This window comes from Diadema setosum, chromosome 2 (assembly GCF_964275005.1).
Source record: "Diadema setosum chromosome 2, eeDiaSeto1, whole genome shotgun sequence".
In the NCBI taxonomy this organism is placed as follows: Eukaryota; Metazoa; Echinodermata; class Echinoidea; order Diadematoida; family Diadematidae; genus Diadema; species Diadema setosum.
In genome coordinates, this window is record NC_092686.1 from 3,787,782 (window position 1) to 3,810,664 (window position 22,883).

Consider the following 22,883-nt stretch of genomic DNA (forward strand, 5'->3'; position numbering starts at 1 on the left):
TCGTTACTTACATGTCGATCACATCCCCTGCACATAAACACAAACACACGAGCACAGATTTACACAGACTTGGAAGTGAAATTTGCACTTATGATTCCCTATTGCTGGTGTGTCACGTTTCCATATACAGGTGTATTCCATTTAATATCTTACACTAGATGCCACCCACGTCACAAACAAATTCCCCTCTTTTAGAAACCACCGTTTGACTGCGAAGATGGAGAAAAAGATATAAGTGTTGTAATGAATTTCTGCAAAGTTTGGCGAGTGCTAACACTAAATAATTCCCTTTGATACACTTGTATATTGTGTCCAATACTGCTCAGACACATCCATGGTGTAGAGTACACTGACACTGCCGACGCTACAATTACCACATACACTGTCTACATGATATTGTTTTTCAGCATGGTTTCATTTTATTTTGAATTTCTCTGTCTGCATTTGAGCCCTTTCACAGGCATAATACACTCAAAGTAATCATTAGGAAGACACAATAGATCAAAACAACAGAAATATGCGGATGTTTGCAAAGAGTTCAAAATATGTTATCATAAAAATGAGTCTCACAATATCTCCAATCTAATGGATTCATTGCACTGTATCAACTTGTTGAATGAAAATCTATATTCAGAGACATTAAGCCACGCATTTGCAACAGTTTTCTGGTGAAATTTTCCTGGTATGCACTGTGCATGGCCATAGGTTGGAATTTGCTGGCTGCTTTAGATAGGTGGTCGCTATACACAAGGTCTTTAAACATGGCTTTTCTCTCGGAGAGATTTTTCAGTGGCCACATATGATAGGTGCCTGCAAAAGACAGGTGGCTGCTAAGGCAAGTTTGACTGTACTAGTATCTAAAGGGCACAACAAAAAGGTGACAAATTAAAGGGGAATTCTTTTAAAACTTGCTTCCCTAATTGCATTCTGACAATATCAGCAATGAAAACTTCCATATCAAAATAACCTTAGCATTACAGGGGGAATCCAGTCTAAATATAAGTTAGTCTGATAAGAAAAAGTAATATTCAACGGTAAAATTTTGATTGAAATCGGGTGAAAAATGAGGTTATAACATTTTGAAGTTTTGCTAATTTTTCAGGAAACAGTTCTTGAAAGTGAGCGTGTCATTCCTTCAAAACTTGCCATATAGTTTGCACATAAAGATTTTAAAATATTCAGCTTTTCATCAAAATGCAGTTGTGCCTGAAGCTCAAATCCTGGTATATCTAACTGATCACTATTCTGAAGTTATTAACTCTTAATGTGCCACGTTCGCACCTCCTACACAGTCAACGGCGTGCCAACTTCGCATATTCCGCTCAAATGCACAAACCTGCTCAAACCGATCAATAAATCGCCAAATTCCATGGTACAATGAAAGCGTTTCTCGTGAATCCATTCCTCTCATCTATAGCTTGCATTTTATGTGTTGACTGACTAACAAGCAGTATTTCATACTGGATCTGTGTGCAAATTCTACGCTTCTGTCACTGCTTTGTGTGCAAAAGTCATATATTTATGGTAATGTAGCCACTGGGCATTTGAAAGAAAAGCAATTATAGATTTGTCACAGAATTTACATCGATGCAAAACTTGGCATTTTCTCTACAAATTTGCTCACTTTCTCCACTATTTAACATAAATTTATAAAAGTTATATAGATTGGAAACACAGGATGTTTTCTCAATGCATGACTATGTTGGTGTCTCAGAATAATGTGGCACACGGGGGGTTTCCACCATGGCACATAAAGAGTTAAGCCAGGAATAACATGTTTCAGACATAGATGACAGAAACATTGAATTTTCATCATTTTTTGTACACGATCAATGGAAAATTGTGAGGTTATGAAATGGTCAGCACACTTATTTGCATATTCATATCGACTGTACAAAAACTGTTGCAGAAATTAGCAAAACTTAAAAATTTCCCAACTTGCTTATTTTTCATCTCATTTGAGTCAAATTTTTACGGTTACACTTGTAAGATTTTACTCTTTTTTATCAGAGTTATTTTGGGACCGGAGTTCCCCTTTATTTAGCTTCTGATCTCCACATTTTGACATAATATAGAGTTCTTTGGATTCTTAGAGGTGAGGGTACAGTTCTTGATGCATTCCTGTTATGATTTTGGCCAAAACAAAGCAAAAACAAGAAAACGTCATCTATCTATTGCACTGCTGAGCTAGATTTCCCTAATATCTCCTCTGTGATCATCACATCTGAGTCAGTGGCCGTATTCTGAGCAAGGACAGACCGTTGCCAAGTACGATGTGGACAGCCTTGAGGAGGTACAACCTTGCAAACATGCAGGGCAGGAGGTGGGGGCGTGGTTCCTGAAACCAAGGGGAGGACAAGATAAATGAGGATGTGATTAAAAAGTACAGTGCACTCCCGTTATAACAAACACGGTTATAAAGAAATTCCAGTTACAACGAAATAAAAATTCAGAATGCAACATTACTGGCTCTTTGTTTTTTTATTGTTTACTTGTTCGGTTATAACCAAATTTCAATACAATTGAAGAAAAGTACCGGTCCCGAGGACTTCATTATAGCAGGAGTCCACTGTATATTGGACAATAAAAATTCACGCCAATGAATTCGTGCATCAAGTTGTTTTATTGCCCAAGATGCCCTTCATCAGCACCCATTATTCAGTCTTTCAGTAGTACCCATGATAAAAAATCACGAGAATAAATACTTGGCTAGATCTGAAACGACAATCTCCTTCTTACAAATTGACGCAAGAATTCATTAATTTGATTTAATATACAGTACCCATAATCCTTGCCAAAGACAGTCATGTATGCCATGATCACCGAAAGGAGTCCAATCCAAGCATGTATGGGCGTAATATTTTATCATGGTTACTACTACAACACCAAATATTTGGTGCCTATATGTCAATGAAAGGCAGATTGTCAATCAGTTACAATAAAATTCAAACTGCCTGTAAGTTGAGTTTTGTAGGTGCTGTTACCTTCAGCATAATCATTGCTACCAGGTATATTTCCTGTGGAATGTGAGGGCGAGGTTCCACTTTTTCTGCTCGTTCTACATTATTCCTCTTCCTCAACATCTCTCTTCATCCCCATCTTCTTCAACTTCATCAACCACATCTTCTTCAATCATCCTTCCATTGCCATCTCTCTCTCCTGTACATATTTATCATTTTGTGTAGTGCTAGAATCAACCTTTCATATTTTCGTCACATCCTTGTAATGCTCCCTCCTTCTCTCTGCTCTTCATGCTCTCCTTTCTCCTAGTCCTCCTCCATCTCATCCTCTTCCACCATCTCACCATCAATCTCTAAAGAGAAGTTATCTTCTTTGTCCAGTACGTCAATCGTCAATCACGCCATCTTTTCTGCCTTTCCTTTACGTTTTCATCACTCTTCTCCTCCTTCATTCTCTTCCACCTTAATATTTCTCTCATATCTCCCCATCAGTTAAGTTATCTCCCCGTCAGTTAAGTCAATGCAAGGGCAAGCAATTATACATTGTATCTGTCTTTTTCGACTACGTAAAAACACATCAGAATGAAGTTCTTACAGGTGTCGCTCACATTCAAGTGATGGGATGTTGTCCCAAAAGCAACTTATATGTACTTCAAAGCTTTTTAATCAGTCCACTCTCATGGATTGTTTTGTGTTTGTGTCCCTGAACAGACATTAATCATGAATGCAAGATGATTGTTCTAAACCCTTGACCATTCTGCCACAGATCACCTCCAAGATGTACTGATTTTCAATCATTGCCTAATGTCTGCAAATATCGGCAAATTGGAAACAAACAGGATGCCAAGACTCACCACCAGGATTCTGAATCTGCTGTAGTAGGCACTAAGGTCCTGACTTAGAGTCACCAGAAAGCGGCAGATCTATCACATGACAAGAGGAAATGGTGGTGTGACACAGTATGTAACATCACAGTGCTTTATAAGAAGGACAAAATTATTACTTCTTGAATAAAGAAAGACAAGCAAATCCCTTACCCATCCTACAACACATTTACAGAATAAAAGAGACAGTAGTTTTTATATTATGTTTCCAAAGTTTTAACAGGGTATACTTGATATCTCATTCATTGTCATTTTCACCTTTCATTTTCAGATTCAAGGTGATGCTGTGTAAACTACAACTCTCTTAAAGACACCCAGTCGCGAGGATACATGGACATATTTCAGCCGCGGGCGGCAGCACGTAAACTCGCTTCCGAAGTTGCTACGAAGCGAAATGTGTGTGTGCGCAAGACATCCCTAAAGCAATGTATCGCGCTATAGTATCTCGTTTGCTCGCTTGATTGATCTGAGCGCGGGGAGTACGTTTTGTGTAATGTGAATTGAATGTATGGTATACTGTATGTACTGTGTGATGCAATGTTCGCATGAGCTATAGTAGCTAGCTGCCTATACTTCGTGCGACTACAGTGTACGCCTTCTCTGATCGCACCGTCGATCGTCGTCAGTCGTTAACTACACTGTAATCGTCAGATCAGATTAAATATAGGTAGGGTGGCCATCATGGACGATGACACATCGTCACGGGTAGCGGATATTACCGCCAAGTTGTCCATTCTGAACGCGGACGATTGGGTCGGAGACCTTGACGTGTCTTGTGTAGCCCTACTATATACATATCGACCACCCTTATTGAAACCGACCGCGTATAATTCGTGCACTGAACACTTAGTACGCACTTCTCTGCGCGCAAAGCACATAAAAATGGATTGGCTTTGAATGTAGATGAGGATGGTGTGGGAAAACGCGATAATTCATTGTTCATTAATGGTTTTAATCAAGGACAAAATTTCGAATGAATATTTTCACCGAATCGTAATGACAGCACTATGTAATGTCTATGGAAGTTTCTAAAAGGCTTCTAAAAAGCTTCGTACAACACGGTGTTCAATACAACTCGGTTTGCGTGCATTGTCAATGCAAAAACAGCGGTCGATCCTAATAACGCGATGTACCGCGGGGAGCTGAAACGCGGCCACGCAAGTTCGTCGGCGATATTTTTGCACTGAAACTTCGAATCGAAAACGGAACAACGGCATTTGATAGAGCTGGATTTTCTCAATCACGTAGGTCAAGTTTTTTTTACGTGAATTTCAGTGTTAAATATTCTTATCAAGCAGATAAACATCAGGCGGTCGATTAGTAGTAGGTCCAACCATACTTGCCCTGGCGTGTGTAAATTCAGGACGGGGAAGCGACTGTGCCCGTGCAGGGCCAACGGCCACAGTTGCACTGTACAGTGTAACTGTGGCCGTGATAGAAGGGGGCCGTGCACCAACCGACATACCTTCAAGTCGAAGTAGGGCCTAAACTACTCGAGTAGAATCTATTATTGTTAGATCTGTCATCTTTGAACCTTTAGTTCCCCTGTTTAAACGTTAGAGTTCTACCAGATCTATTGGGTTAGACTACATGTATGATGGAGCTTGCGATAGATCTATTCATTTTTTTAAATTTATTTGCAAATCCTAAATCATATTCTTGGGGAATTTGCATAACATGATTGATATGAAAAACTTCTCATTTAATGGGACTAATGACATTAAACTGACCCAGCAAATGTCATTTCAATTACGGCATTATCATAATTTGACATAAATGAGAACGTGGAATTATACATAGAAAAATAGGCCTACTTGTCGATCAAACGCAAATGCCCTAAAGTTACTGATACTAGATTAGAAAAAGTCATTCCACTTCAATCACTGATTCATGTGTAGACTTCTACTTACACATCATCTGGATCTGGATTCCTTGAAGTTGTTGACTTGGCCAGCTGGGGTTGCTTGATTGGCGTAAGCCGTGGCAACACAATTCCACCGTGCATGTCGTAACACGAATTTGCACATTCTAAATCAAAATTCCTGCAAAACTGTTCATGCAACTCCAGCAAGTGGAAAGCAAATTTTTCATCGGCACGCTGACGCTGAAGCCTCCCCCTCTGGTCTCTTACTTGTCCTCCAGCTAAGAACACGTCTCTCTGCGTTCTCCACTCGTCGATAGCGTCAAACAAGTAGATACGTTGCCTCGAGTTGGACGGCTGTTTGATCTCCATTGTGAGGTTTCATTACTAAACCAAAGCCAAGGCTAAGCCGAAACAGTACAGCACTTTTTATTGCAAACAGTACTCGCATACCACACACAATATTGATACTGACATACTGTTAGTACCGGTACCGACGACTTTCTATCAACTTTGTTATGTTACGATCCGGCCCAACGTACTGTAAGCTGTACGTATAACACATGCAGCTGACGCAGCAGACAACATTGCACGATGAGATCATAACAACCTGCCATATGGCCATATGCATTGCAACTTGCTATACATGAAGCTTAGAGTTTTAATATTCTTTCATCAAAGCATATTTATAAATACCAAATATTAAACAACGTAATATATGAATAATTTATGATATTGTTATATAATATTTTCAGACATTTTTAAATATTATTGCCTAGATTGCTGAAATTGGCACCATAGTGCATATAAACAGAGACTGGAGCCAGATACGTACGTACGTACACCCGACAGCTCTCACTACTTCTTGTGTCGCGGACCGGGAGAGATTTTCATGCGCATGGCTGTTGTGCGGTTTTGTGCATGCACCCATTCGGCCCCATTCGGTAGGTATTCGGGCGTCCATGTTGAAATTACAGTGGACAGCTCGCACGGCGCGCTCGTGCCCCATCAGGTTTTCGCTGGTGCGCTGCGTAGCGTCGTGTTCGGCATTCGGTACGCACGGGGGTACAATAACGGGAGGAGCAGCTTGTCGTGCTTTTCTACTGAGCTGCGAATCGCCTGCGACGACCGGCTGCCTTTAACATCTTGCAGAAGGGAGGGTAGTTTTGATCACATTATAACTCAACATGAAATGCATGAAATTATTCCGTCGAGATGTTTTCATTGCAACTGACTGACAAATTGGCCTTTATTTACTTCGAAGGGCAATTTGTCAATCAGTTGCAAAGATAAAATCGATTATTGTGAGTGTTTTAGGCAATGCTGACCTTTTGGGTTTCAAACTTGCAATAGAGATCCTGAGTGGTGAACCCATTTTCGATCGTGTCTGACACAACATCTGGGAAAGTTAGCAGGTGAGAATGGAGCAGTTTCCACTCTGCATCTCCCTTCAGCGTGCTGAAATCTATAGTCTCCAAGGGCGGTAATGGTGGGTAAGTTCCTGAATGAATTAAAAAACAAAACAAAACAAAACAATATACACATATAATAGAAAAAGAGATACTAGCAAAAGTCACTTTGATAACAAAGCAGTTCTCACATCTCATTAGGAGTGCCTAAAGTATTCTATTCCGTGACTTTGTCTTGCATTAACCTGTTGAAGATTAGTTGGAGTACACTCAGACAGGTGTCTACGGGAAATGCGTGTTGTAGCAAAATCAGTCCATCCTCACCAGGTAAAATAATGGTCTTTTAATTCCCTTGATGAACAGAAACTTAGGAGAGGCACAATTTCCACTTCCATCTGAGCTGGCTGAATGCTCTTTGGACAGCCATTGCACAGATTGTATAGGAAAGAAGCCCCCTGCTTGCTTATTGGTGTTTTTCTGTAGAGTCTGGGAGAAGGATAACTCGGCTGGATTTGCTACCCCAATGTTGCAGAGTGGAGGCAGACAATAATACATGTGGAGTATTAAGACGGGATGTATTGTGTTATACGTACATGCACAGTGATCACTATGTGGTTACAGCCATGCATGCCTGTGAATTAACTCTCTTGTAACCTTAGAGCAACTTAGGCACTGTGTCAATTTCACTAGGAAAATGACAACTCCCCAAGATTAGGAATACAAAGTGAAGGTACAAACCTCCTCCATCCTCTTATACATCTCTGTGATCCACAAGACTATGTAAAATATATACAACTGACAGCACATTTCTGCCTATATGACTTTGCTTTCACCATTCAAGTATGGGTGTGAATTCACTGCATTGCATGGAAATTAGTGATATCTTTCTCAGGACATATTGTATGGGACATGCTTCCATTGAATGAAGCAAAGTTGGGTGAACATTTCTTCACAGTCGGCTACGCACTATGATTTCTGTAGATTTCTATGTATAATGTATTCTAATGAATGAGACTACATTGATAAAAAGTGCATGATATAGCAAAAATAATTTATAAACAAACAATTTCTTTAATTATTAATTTTGATAATACTTGTGTAGTTATCACTGACTATCTGCTAGAGGCATGCATAGCCATCTCGAATGGCTTGGGTTTTTGCATTTGCCGAGTTTAACTGCAAAAAGGTTAACTCCATTCTTGTTACTCTGATAAATTAATGATTAAAGCTGCCGACATAAAGAGAAAATAATAAGAATATATAGATATTTCTTATCACATCTCCAAGAATTTTCCTCGATATGAAACACGTGAGGTTTTCAAGTTCAAGTTCAAGTTTATTTAACCAATTCATTAAACATTTGACATTTTACAAAAGGATACAGCATTAAGAATAATGAATGGTTTGGGACCCCAAAAGAAGCAGAGCTTGTAAAAAAGGGGTCCCGGATAAACATATAAAACAAAGCAAAACATACTAAAGTTTTAAACATATTAACAAGAAGTATAATAGTAACATATTTACATAGGACAGATGCAACACAAGCACACACGCGCGCACACACACACATTCAATCACACAAACACATGTCACAAGTAACGCTCATGCACATACATATAATTCACATGAAATTGCAGAAAGATACTTTCTATTTTACTGTACTTTTAAATTCAGCTTCCCTGATCAATTCGCTGGAAAGGTTTTACTCTGCTCTATCTGATGATGGACTTAGTTTAAAATGTTTTCAAATGGTGCTTAACTTATTTTGCGATCAATTTCTTCAGTTCTAACCTTTGTGGACTTCCTCCTCAAAACAGGAGAAGAGTCTTGACAGTCTCGCATAGTTGTAAACAACAAACACTCCATTCCTGTTGTCTGGCCAGGGGTTGTTACTTTTGCTGTCACCCACATCAACCTTCACCTGTGGAATGAATTTCAAAAGATTCAATGACAAAAGGAATGTTGGAAATTAGGACTGTCATGTTTTTTTTTTTCAAAAAGACAAAAGGAAACACCTGCAAAATTAGTCACACTGTCAATCATTTCAGAAAAGGTCAAATCTAGGACCTAGTGAGTTTTGTAATATGACATGAGAATATATGTCTTGATTCACATGAGTACATGTGGAATATAGTATCTTCTTGTTCATTTTCCATCTGACATAATACTGTATATGCGATATACAGTGTATTTTGCATGTCAGGTGCTATTTGTGAATTTTGACACGTATGAATATTAACTCTGATCCCGACATGAATGCCATGTGGACTGTTCATTACTCTATTCCATGACGGCGAATTTATCCACTCACGAAATTGTGGGGAAGTCCCGATTGTGGGAAAATTAGACTTGACAAATATTTGGCATTTATACAGTATTTCATTTAATTTTTTTTTATCCTGCTAGACTTTTGGTGATATCACAGACATCAAATGAAAATAGAGTCGTAGTGACAAAGAGACAAGAATAGTGGGTAAAGATATCAAACTTTCATATCAACAAAACTAGCTTACAGCCTCATACACACACAGTTCAACTCACCAGATGTCTGGCGTGAGTTCCCAAGATGTCAAACTTTATGCCCGCTGCAGTCAAAGTCTCGATCATTCCATCCCATGAGTCGCCTATGAAGAAATGTGAGGAATTGATTAATTACTTCATGTTTACACGTCACAGAAATATTCCACACTTTCACAAACAAGTTGGTAGCAATGAGTTAACAAACTGATGTCTATTCATAATTAATCACTTAGTAAAACACACACATCAAATATATATCATCACAAATTATTATGAAACATGTCGGACTTTCAAACTCAAAGTAGTTTTGGCTGGCGAGGATAGTATAACACAGCTGTGGGTTTTTGTTCTTACTGCAAGTGAAGGCAAAAATGTGTGTTCTCTTTTCCCATTAATATGCATACTTCAAGACTTGATTGCTCCTCATAAGTTCAGCCTAAAAGACCTCTTTTGAAGTCTGAAATATCATTTATGGTGTCTGCCTGTTTTTAGTGTATGTGTAAACAAGCAGATCTAAACTTTGTGAAGCAATGACTACCACTTACACTTACATTACAATGGCAAACACATACACTCTGCCACTTTGTGGATATATTACTGATGGTACAAGTAAATGAAACTAACAAATGATTCATCCCCTCGCAGCCCACCTTGAACCTGGTCTCCATATTTCATGACCGACGCTGCCCTCATTTGTGACTCTCGAACTGAATACAGGGCGTCCGCGTCCATGGTCCTCCTCACACAATCTGGAACAGCCCCCTCTACAGCTGGCTTGGGGCCATTCTGTTGTGAGACGGATACCGGCGCACAGGAGAGATGGAACTGCTGGCAAGAAGAAAAGTCTGTGGACAGAGCTCTCAGTGTAAGATCACTCTGCTGCTGGGTGAATTCACAGCTGGACGGGACGATGTGGAGAATGTAGCAGCCCTTGGACAATCCTTGACTGCTCAGCTTGTGTGCAAGATTGGAAATCATACAGCCAATCAGAATTTATTCAAATCATTTGCATTTTTCGGTTGATCATATTCACTTTCAGATGTCCAAAAATGAAAACACATCGCCACCGATCAAGATTCCTTCTGAATTCAGATTACCTACAAGTTCTCAGTTTCTAGTAGATAATTTTGTTTCAAGGGGTTCCTAATAATTCGTCTTTTGACTGAATTTCATGCCCCTTTGGTCAATATCTCATGGAATTCTCTCTGATCTACTGCAAAGCAATAATCTGACATACAGCCATGTCTCATACATTATTACAAGCCATCATTGTATGTTTACATTTTACCCATGCATTCACATAGTCCATCCTTTTGAATACAATTGGATTGTAAACTGAATTAACAAAGTTTGCTAACTGTGTGACTCTATAGACACAAAAGGATAATTCTTATTTATATCACTCATTAGTCAACTCATAAACACTTTGAAATCCATATTTTATGACAGATATACAGATCTTTTAGCACCATAATTCATGGGTTTATGGCAGTCTCTAGTTTGGGTCAATGTAGTAAAACAGAACTCTTGACTTTCATTCAATAATACTTGGATTATACAATCTTTGCCATGTTTTGTGAGACAAAGTCTAAAGTTCTGTAATTCAATACAAATAGAGCAGATGGTGCACAGATGAGGCAAAACATAGCATATCATATATGTACTCTTTTAGATGCCCAAGATATGATTGTGTCATAACAGATTTATAAGATATTGATATTATTTTTGACACACTTTGCAGAGGGGCATGGAATTTTTTTTCAACAAATGCTCTATGTCATCTGGTCATTTAAGATACTGTATAACGAGGAATGTTCGCGTGCATTTTAATTTCGCAAATTTCGCGAGCTCAGAGATTTGCGAAATTAAAATGCACGCGAAAGTTCGTTTCTACACTATATGCATTGAATGCCAGTGACAGTTCGCAAAAATTTCATGCTGCAAAAAAAGGCCGTTGGCTCCAATTCGCGAAAAATTCATGCCGCGAATACATCATGTTTTACAGTATATATATATATATATATATATATATATGTGTGTGTGTGTGTGTGTGTGTGTGTGTGTGCATAAAAATTTCTAGAAAAATAACCCGACGGTGTTGACCAGTTGACTATTATATTCAGATTTTACACACACCTTTCAATAAAGGTTGTTTCTATCAATCTAATTGGGTTAGCAAATATGTTCTGACATAGGCAGCATTTGACTATTATATGAATGAATTGAAAAAAAAAAATATGCTAGGATTGTAGCTCAAAGTTAATATGCAGAAAATTAAAATGTGTGACTTCAATTTTAGGGAGTTGTCTGTACTTCAATGTTGTATTTTTTTTTTTTTCTCTTCCGAAAAAGACATGTATGATTGAGGACGCATTTCTGCAAATATCTGAATGAACTAAATGAACTAGAGAACACCAGCGATGCTCTAATAAGAATCGGACCAAGGTGTTTTAAAAGACACTATTCCTATTTGTGTATCACGAAATATTTGAATTAAACTCAGAGTGGGGCACATTGTAAGCGACATAGATGATTCACATACAAAACATTTCTGAAACATTGATAAGGTGATAAGACCTGTCTGTAAGACAAAACTGTGCTTGCCCAAGTGTTGTATTTCAGTTCGAAGTCTGTAACATTTTCTCTTTTCATTTCTTAGTTCTTCACCTTGGTGTGTAACATGAGCAGTAAAACATGTAAAAGTGTTGGTATATGCTGGCTGGAGGACTGCAGCTGGTATGTTCTACTGTATAAAGCTCAACCAAGCCTAATTAAAGGTCTTGCCAGAGGTCTTATCACTCATGGCCACCAACTTTAATTTCTATTATCAAAAAAATGTACATAATCTATCCATGATTACAGAATATTTTTTCACTGTTTATACTGTAACATAGCCAAAATTATCCCTACATAACTAAGTCATTAAAGAGCGTATATTTTCAATCATTAAAGCTATCAGTAATCAATCGCAAATCTAAAGTAGGTTAGTATAATCTTAAATGAATAAACCCTGAGAAAATCATAACAATGAATTTTAAAATCCCAATGAATTTGGGAATGCTGCCCCAGACTTATGAGTTTTGAATAGCGATGATTTAAACAGCTGAACAAAACTAAATGCTAACACACAGCCAACGATAGTAACCAAAGGTCAAACAAAGTGTAAGGGAAAGGCACAGAGTGTTATGAACTTATTACCAAGTATTATTGATTGCTTCTCTGATAAATACCTGATCTAGGGTATATTGCACTCTGCTGCACTCTTGTAGTAGATGAGATGCCTCGCCACTTCTGGATGTCACTAGGAAAAGAGAACATGTTCAAATATTCACAGATAAAACAACTTCTTGTCACTGTTCTTTCAATGATTTAAAAGCTTTAGCATTAAAGAGCATTTCTCTGTCAACATTAATTTATGCCAATCTTTTCATACCATTGAGAGGTGATAAATATCCTGGGATATCTTTATATGTTTGTATGATCTTTGCACATTGACATGATTCAGAATGTCTGTATCGATGGTGGCACAGTCTGAAATATTTGTTAAAAACATTGTTTGCTCATTTCAGTACAAACATATATTTGGTTCTTTCAAGGGCATACACAAATCGATACTAGGCTTATATGTATAATATTCTGCCATAAATGATAAATGATACATACTTATATCGGCACTTCAAGACTAGGAACAAATCAACTAAAGTCATACAAAAAATGGGGAATGAGTTTTAACCGTACACTGCACTTTAGTCAAATTCTGGCTGTATCCTCCTTTCCTGGTTTGAATGCCAAAGTGCCTGAGCACATCTAAGAGGTTCAGGCTCAGTTGGGATGGCAATCTAAACTTGTCATCAATGGGCCCAGACTGATCTATCCCATCTCCATGGCAACAGGAAGTGGCTGGACCACATGTTCCTACTGGTACAGTATCCGTGTCTTCTCCTCTATCCACACAATCTGCTGGAGCTACATGTCTTGATTGTGTGAGCCCGCTCACAATCTTGGGATGAAGTCTTTCCCTCTCAGACGCGAGGACTTCGTCACTGGCAATGGAAGCAGGGTGCTGGTCTTCTCTAAGAAGTTTGCAAATACATGTAAGTTGGGATGTGAAATGGTGGTGCACTTGGTGAACATCATACCTGTTCACAATTAAAAAAAGAAAGGAAAGATGGACAATTGTGACAATATGTATGAACTTCATGTTTTATATCCTTTTCTGATTTTTGTTTTCACTGATTCTCTCTTCACTTTTCAGTTGAAAGATTTGAGATTGTATATTTGAGATCTGTCACCAGATTTCCAGATAAAGAAGCAAACCCAGAGTTAAGTTTAGGTGATCTTGGCAGCTACAAATATCTTATCTGCCTTCTGTCCAAATCTTAAAGTCCAAAGCATTTGGAAAAACTTTTCTTTGATGGACCACTCAGCACCAACCAGCCAGGTGTTTGAAAAGCTGCATTGGATTCCACTTTGAAAGAGGTGGCAATTGAATGCAGCTAAATAAATGTTTAAGACACTTTGTGGCAGCATCTTTACAACCCTTGGTACAAAGTAATACCCACTCATATAGTACGCAAAATTCAAGAAACAATGGTACCATAATCTCACAAGCTAAGACTCCATTGGGGGGAAACAATTTCTTATTACTATGCTGCATGTCTTTGGAGTTAGCTCCCCACTGAAAATCCGAAATGTCACCTCCTTTCGAACATTCAAAAGAGGATACTTCGCTCTGTTACAGCATAAGCTGGCAAACTTGATATCCCTTAACCCATTGAGGACGAGTCCCGAGTATACTTGGGCAAACGTCTATGGGAAATGCGTGTTGTAGCAAAATCAAACCGTCCTCAACGGGTTAGCTGTGTCAGGGTATCACTCTGCCTTTCATATTATTGTACTTTCTGTTATTTTACTTTGCACACCTTACATACAATTTCACCATGATTTGTATTCCAAAGTACAACTGGATGTCTTTGATTTGCTATTTTGTATAGATGTGCAAAAATTGTTACCAAAGTGCAAGACCCCTAACAATGAAAGTGTATGAGTCACTGATTGAGCTAACCCTGAATTGAAAATATTAGATAGATGAATTATAAGATGGAAATATTAGATGGATAAAAAAATACTAACATTTGCCACATAACATGATGCAGCCAATGAAATGCATTACTTACAAGTTTAAAAATGTGTGAAGGCTATCTATATCCATGTATCTTGTTTGACACCATGATATCACCATGTCAACTAATGATGAAATAGATATCAATATGTCTTCATGCACTATTTCTCACGCTTCATTAAAAATGCTTTCCAACAAATGTACACATTTTTTAGATTAATATCACAGGCCAGCATATTCCCTTGAGCAGACATACTCTGTGGCAAAAGCTGTTAGCTGGTATACTGAACTCTCATTATATTGCTGACAGCATCAAAACAATTTATCTTCTTCAATTTATCAGATTAAAAAAAAAAAGTACATAAAAGATTGATCAGTCTTTATTTGCAAAAACATGAGTCTCCAGCAAGAATTAAGGTAATTTCATATCACCAGTTTTACTAAAGTCACAACATGATAATCTTTAATTTTCATACTTTACCTAAACAATATATTGAGCTTGAGTAGTTGGATGCATTTTTTTTTCTTTCAGGTAGGACATTTAAAACAAAACAAAATAACACACTTGTTGACAAACCTATCTCATTTATCACACATCTGTCACCCTGCTACTACACTTAACAACACCACTCACCCATTTGCTTCCAAGAGGGCTGACACATGCTGGGCGACAAGATTCTGTCGTACGGCTGCCAAACTTTTTCCGTTGGTCTTCAGAGCCGGAGGAGCATTCACCAACACTGTCATTTCCTTGTCGCCAGCACGATGTCCGTACTGCCCACCCTTCACTGTGATATCTTGGATGACACGTCTGAAGGCAGTGGGCCGATGTAGCCTGATGCTGATGAAGCCGTTTTCGCAAGGAGAACAACTGATGATGGGAACGGGCAGAGACTGACCCTCAGACAGGATGGCTGCTGTCACGGCATCAACATGCTAGTTTGCATTTGAAACAAGCACATATCTTATAAATATTGACCCGCTGTGTATTTTTCTACTTTCGAAACTTCTCTTTGTCAGTTTGTAAACATACTGCATTTCATCTGGAATTCACTATTGATGCATATAATCATAATGAACTGTTTGTTCCTAGAAACAGCATTATATTTTGTGAATCATGACTGTACTATACTGCAACCTATCCGTTTTACATTAGAGTGTACAAATATACTTTGGCTGAGAGTTTCGGGTTAAAACTATGGGCAGGGGTGACTTCAACACCATGTATATGTATTACTATTCACCGAGGAGTGCAGCCATACAGTGAACAGCACTTCTGGATGCACCAAAGCCTTTAGTATTAACCAGAAACTTGAAATCCCGCTGGGTACCGGTATACATGTACTGGTTTTATATTTTGGATAAAAAATAAACATAATTTCAAATTTTCACTGAACAAGGTTAAGTTCATTTTTGTTCATTTTTGTCCAGATGAAATAGTACCATCAGTGTGACAGCCAGCACATTTTACATCAAAAACAAAAATCGACTGCCAAAACTTTGGAACAGCAAGATTTACTAAATTCCACAGCAAATTTCACTCAATCTTTTATACAATGACTAGTTAATACACAATGTTTCTGAAAATACAAGAACAAAACGGAGCAATATGCAATTCAAAACAAAGCTTGTAGAATACATATGTAGTTTCTAAGGTCCAAAAATAGAGAAAGAAAAAACCAACAACAAACAAACACAAGAAAGCACGCACAAACATATTTGTTTCTGAAAATAGGTGAAATGGGTCAACCTAGCCAATCTTGACTTTTTCATATTTTCTGAAAGGGCTACTCTTCTTCTACATTGTGCTAAAATTTGGCAGGAAAGTGTGTTTTTAAGCAGTTTATCTCGAACATTTTTTGGTAGGATAGTGTGATTAGGCTTGTCTTTAGAGTCCCCTTTTCATTTCTTACGGACCGTGCACACACTCTTCACTTTCAACTCTCATAACTTCTGACAAGATGATGCTACTGCTTTGAAAGTTGGCATTAACTATGGACAGAATGTGTTAATGAGGCATGCTCAATTTCAGTTTAATCTGATAATCCCTTCATTGTTGTTACTCCAGTGGTTAACATCTTGTTTTCTGTCCCATTCATCGCACAGCCAGCACAGCTTGGTAAAGATTAAGCGCTTGAATAGACACTGTACTTCAGAGCCTCATTTCTCAGTTCACACTTTTCCTGAGTGTGTGCTTTCTTTCCAATATTTAGATAGGTTAGGAGAGTCCATTTGATTTGAGTTATACATCATTCTAAAGCTTAAAGTATGCTCTTTCAGAATATGCTCTTAACTAAAATTTCCTCTTTTTGTTTGTTTTGTGATGCAGGGTCACATATAGAAGTTAAGTATTCACTTTATAGTAATTTACACACATGAATAATTAGTAAATTACAAAAACTGAAACAATCAAAACAACAGGGATTATGCCTTAGGGCTTGGACATTTTGTAACCACATCAGCGACCCCAACATGTTACTGGTTACAGCGCTCTGCAACAGACATTTTGTAGCATTCATTTTGTGCCCCCCCCCCAACCTATTGCTTAGATTTTAGTGAGAGGGGGGAAAGAATTCCCCCCAAAAAAACCACAATAATAATAATAACAATAATAATGACAATACCTAATGACAATAGTAATAATAATAATAATTATAGGTACATTGACTACACTTTTACTAAATGTACTTTATAAAGACAATGTTTCTCAGCACAAGGGGAAAAGATGAAAAGAAAGAAAAGGAAAAAGGAAAAATGCGAGATAACAAACAAGTAAAAATAAAAATTAATTACGGCATGGTGTCTACATTATATTGAATTACATAGATGTCTAACATCTTTATATCAAGAATAGTATGACATAGGGTAAGTTGTAAATTACATCAGCATGATCAGTGGGTATCAGTAAATACATAGGCCTACATATTAAAAATTACTGCACGGGTCATCATGCACAGTACATTATTCTTACTGCGAGGATCAATTGAATTATAGGCCTACGGAAGGTCCTGTCTAACTTTGGGAACAGCGGTTTTAAAAATTTTCGAGATAGGACATTTAATGCATAAATGGGTAGGTCTGTTGTACCATAATACATCCTATCACATAAAATTTCAGAGATAGCCTAATAAAGCCTAAAATATACGGAGATAGTCCTATCTGTATTTTTCTCAATAAACCGTAACTGTACACGATTTAGTCTAGAAACATCTTTGTAAACTATTGTTTACATTTTGTATAGTATATGTAGAGCCTAGAGGATCTATTTCTCAATTTTACCGATTCAATTTTTTACAGTGGTTGTTTCTATCCCTAACTCACATTGTAACTAGTTAGAACTAGCTGTTCGTTAGATCTAGACTACAGTGTATTTTAAAGCACTACATTAATGCTGGGTTTTTGTTGTTGTTTTTGCCATTTGGGTTGGTTTTTTTGTTTTGTTTTGTTTTGTTTTTTTGTTTTTGTTTTTTTTTTTTCATCTTCAAATGGTAAATGATTCTACTATTGGAAAGGCCAAGGGGACGGGCGGGGCTTATAAGAATGGGTAGATCATTTCACAAACTTGGGTGCAATTAATAAAAACAATAACAAAAACAAGGCCCTAAAAACAAACAAAAATCAGACAAAAAACAGAAGAAGAGACTAGCAAACAAACAACAACAACAACAAAAAACAACAACAAAATTTAACAGCGGCAAAAAAAAAAATAAATAAATAAATAAAATAAAAAATAGGGCCTAATAATAATAGAGTAACTGCGTCAGTAAGCGGCCGTGCAGCCGTTCGCGGCAGGTACAACATACACGGTAATATACAGCTAAAAACGGCATTGCACTGTTACATGCACACTACACATATACTAACACACTAGCAATCAACAAAAACCAACCGATAAAATGGGCACGATCTCTGACGAAAGTGAAATTTTCTCACCTAAATGACAACATATCGCATCCAAAATGAAATTTTCGGTACTTCTTAACATAACAGTTAAGAAACAATGGTCCAAGAAACTGGATTTTTTGTCGTTTTCTCGATGTTCCTGGATTTTGAAAACATATCCTCACGTAAAATAGAATTTTCGCGAGCCGATGTGGGCCGCCATTTTTTTCGGAAAGTGGATGTTACCATCGAAAAAGAATGAGAAAAACACGAGAAAGACATCAACAACACCGCCAGAATTGCGATCTTGTTTGCGGCCAATGCATGTGCGCACGCTATTTTCACGTGCTTTCGCAATGGGAATTGGCGCTTACGCAATGTTCGCGAGACATGTGAAGGCGTTCAGCCAAAGATCGCGGGGCACGTGCGTATTGCATAGGGATTGTACATCGTGCCGCAAGCAGAAATACTACGTCGCATATCGCCTTTATCAGCGAAAATTGTGCCGGGTTTTGCCCTGGTAAATCATGAAAACTGCGTTGGTCAATGGTAAATTTCTTTCATGAAAACAATTGCGTTAATGAATAATCTTGTCTATGATATATGAAATGTTTGAAAATAATTTGCCTGATTTGTTTACAAGTTGGAAAAACTCTTAACAATGCTTAAACTGCCGCAAACCAGATATTTTACTCTAATAATAGAAATCTAAATAATAACTCTTTCACACGATCGGTCCGGCCAATAGCTACATAAGTCCAAGGTGATTCTGGGTAAATGAATGAATGAATCGGAGTAGGAAAGGATACCGGTATAGTAGCCTGACCAGACACTGTGTCGCGATTCGCGACAGCGCTGCGTGTAGTTACCGGTATAGGTACCTAGGCCTACGTTACAGTGGAAGAATGGATATGGATGGATTTTTAGGAGTGCATCGTTTACACTTAGTCCCACGTATATACATACCTGTCTTGCTTGAAACACCATCGACACTACTCCACGAGGAATACAAACATCGCCATATTCTGCTCTTGTACTTAAACGTACTAGGTTGGACTCATTCTTATGAATTCTTGGAATTACTTCATGGCTGGTTTTGGTAATGATTCTCGACAAATCAGTCAGAATTTGTCGCAGAAGTGATGGCATACTACTACTGGTGGTCTCGATATGTTCTGTCATGGTCGCGCTCGTTGGTTCGCGGTCGAGAGTACGGAACGCTGAACTATGCATTGCCTATGGAACGCTTATGGTATACGAGTTTATTTTCCGACAAATTTTAGTAACGCCTTAAAAACCAAACAAAGCAAAATCAACGAAGTCACCGAGATTGTGGCATCATACGATCGCAGTGACTGCTGTAGTGGAACCCCACTATTGTTCCACCCCCCCCCCCCCCCCACCTTCGTTTAGGATCGCGGCCGAATTACATTTATTAATACTCTCTCTTGTCAATAAACAACAGCAAAATGTAATGGTAACAACGACAACAAAATATAGTAACTATATTGATATCAGAAACAATATACAAGAAGAGAAGAAGGTGATGAAGAAGGAGAAAGAGAAAGAAAACGATGAAGAAAAAGAATTGAATAAACAAAGCAGATGATGAAGAAGGAGAAGAGAAATTTCTCTTTCCCCGTCATCTTTCATTTTAAACGAGTTTGCTGTGCAAAGCGCTATCTCTGGTCATCAGATTCTCGGAGCAAAATAAGTAGATCAACCGTCTCGAGCTCACTCAACAGCCATACGGGCCACAGACAAGGTCAAGCCTCTAGCGAAATTCTACTTCTACCCTCGGCCTGTTGGTTCAACTCTGAGCTTTGCATCACATAATCGAACCAACAAACAAACTGGCTTGTTTAGCGGAGAGGGAACATTTTGAACCGAAAGTGGTTTCATTTGGCAGAAGGGCATCCCCCTCTTGATCTGATAATATTTCATTCCACATAAACTTCGTAACAAGAAACCACGCTGCAAAACGTGCTCTTAGTTTCTAAACTTTTAAGCCGGGCCGAAGGGGGGGGGGGGGGGGGGCTCACCGAAGTGAAAATGTTGTAACATGAAATGTGTGAAAGAACTTTCTTCTCAAACATTCCTCGCAATGGTATCGAAACCTAAATAACTGTCTTGAAAATAATGTGTGTTTGTGTGTGTGTGTGTGTGGGGGGGGGGTTGGGGGGGGGGGGGGGGGGGGGGGGCAGGTGTGATATTGTTGATTATCTTCTTTTGAATATGACGCTGCAAATACCATGATAATGACATCAATTTCTAGCAGGAATAATGATTAGACAATACCAATATTCCATCATTAGCTAAATATGTATAAATGAATGAATTTTAAATGAAAAGTTAATGCACAGCTAGAGAGAGGGAGAGAGAGAAAAAGAGGGGAGAGAAAAGGAGAGTGTGTGTATGTGTGGTTGTGTGCATTCGAGAGAATTATGTATATATATTTCAGTATTGTCTTTTTGTATCACTGCCCAAGACGTGTGCTGGAAAAAAAAATTTCTTTGGTGTATATGATTATAAGAAATCCTTTTAGGTGCAAAATCTTTTTTTTCTTTTTTTTTTTAGTTATGTTATCCCATACGAGGTCATAACGTCAAATTCGTTAAAGTAAATGATAAAGTGACAAAGAGTTAGGCATTTTTATATTATCATGATAGTTCAGGTTGTGTTTTCTTGTTGTTTTTATTTCTGTCTATGCCTATTTTTTGCGGATATTTGCTCTGTCTTGTTTTGCTCCTGTTTGCTTCTTGTCGCGATATTTCCATATTACTGGGGTTGTATTTTTTTTTTATCTCAGCGTTCATCTTCTATTCCTCAGTCTTCGAGCGGTCATCGACGGATATGCTGATTGAAATTGAATATACGCACAAACGTTCCGAAATTTCGTCGGCATTTCGACGCTTTCCTGTCAAAAATGAATCACAAGGCAGAGTAATAACGTATATCCCCTAAGTCGGCTAACATAAACATAATAGGCGAGAAACAACAGAAATGCGGAATACAAAGGTGATCTCCCATCTTTTATCTGTACGTTTGTGCAGAGAGCATTATACCTGAGGAACGATAGAGATCAGGGGGAAAGCATATAGGGACGGAATATACTTGCATTAATGCATCAAGAGAGAATTATCAAGCGAATGCAGGTTTATTTATTATGTCAGATATACGATATCCATCGTGTCAGAAAAATGAAGGTGTATCATGCAAGGTGTCCTCATTTTGGCGCGTCGCGTACGTATACCAATGTATATAAATACAATAATGATAATAATGATAATAATAATGATAAATTGTCAAGACCGGATCACGGGTGAAGATTGTTTTTATCATGATATGTCTTTTGGTGCTTGTTTTTTGGTGTATGTTTGAGTGGATTCAATAATTTTTTTCTTCTTGAATGTAAAGCCAATTAATCGACAGTACAATGATATTTGATTCTTTCCTTGTTACTACATGAAGTGAGGTAAGAACAAATAATAATCGCAGTCTGAATGTTGTCAAGTAGGAAAAAACAAACAAACATTCTGCACTTCCGTCGCAGTCAATTTTTACAATTTGCCTTTTCCCAAGCATGCCAAGCGTGCTGTTAAAGATAACTATACTCTGTGACAATCATTACATATACCGAACAATTTACTGCCGAATAGTCTGTATATGTATATACAAGTAATTCAAGTTTGTATCAATACAATGTCACAGTTGTCATTTACATTACACTGATACCTGAATGAGATTACACAAGAAGTTGAAGACAAAATTAATTCTGATCGAATTGAATCCAAATTTCGATTTGCTCACAACACAAATCTTTCACGCCGTTCAGTATGGACTCTACACGACCTTCAGTGCAAATCCTCTCTCTCTCTCTTACTCTCTGTGGAAAAAGTTCAAGTTTCTTCCAAATTTCAAATCAGTTAGTTATGAGATATGAATTTTCAAATGATTCAGTGTTCTATCTTTCTTCGTAATACTGGCCCCAACCACACAGCATAATGCGTTATGTAAATTGGGTGAGATGCTGATAATATCGCCTAACATGCCTCCCATTGACCTAAGTGTGTACACGAATATCAAAGGGATAGTATAGTTTTGGTTGAGACCTAATTTCAGGTTTCTAACATTTCTTGGTGAGATAATGAGAAACCTCTTATGAAATATAAAAGAGCATGTAATTCTATGAGGAATTCAACGTTTATTTGATAAAAATTGGTTTTGAAATGGCTGAGATATCCA

The 22,883-nt window shown here is 37.9% G+C and overlaps 1 protein-coding gene across 1 annotated transcript; it reads right to left on the minus strand.

Annotated features, from left to right (window-relative positions):
- Positions 1–404: 404 nt before the first annotated feature.
- LOC140246385 (DALR anticodon-binding domain-containing protein 3-like) lies at positions 405–19,830 on the minus strand. Its single transcript, XM_072325853.1, has 10 exons — positions 19,605–19,830; positions 15,391–15,692; positions 13,373–13,773; positions 12,865–12,935; positions 10,285–10,588; positions 9,656–9,738; positions 8,906–9,035; positions 7,034–7,206; positions 3,815–3,883; positions 405–2,338 (listed from the first exon to the last, which is right to left on the minus strand). The coding sequence occupies exons 1-10, from the start codon at positions 19,818–19,820 to the stop codon at positions 2,219–2,221; spliced, it is 1,869 nt and encodes a 622-aa protein (XP_072181954.1). The 5' UTR covers positions 19,821–19,830; the 3' UTR covers positions 405–2,218.
- Between the last annotated feature and the right edge of the window lie 3,053 nt (positions 19,831–22,883).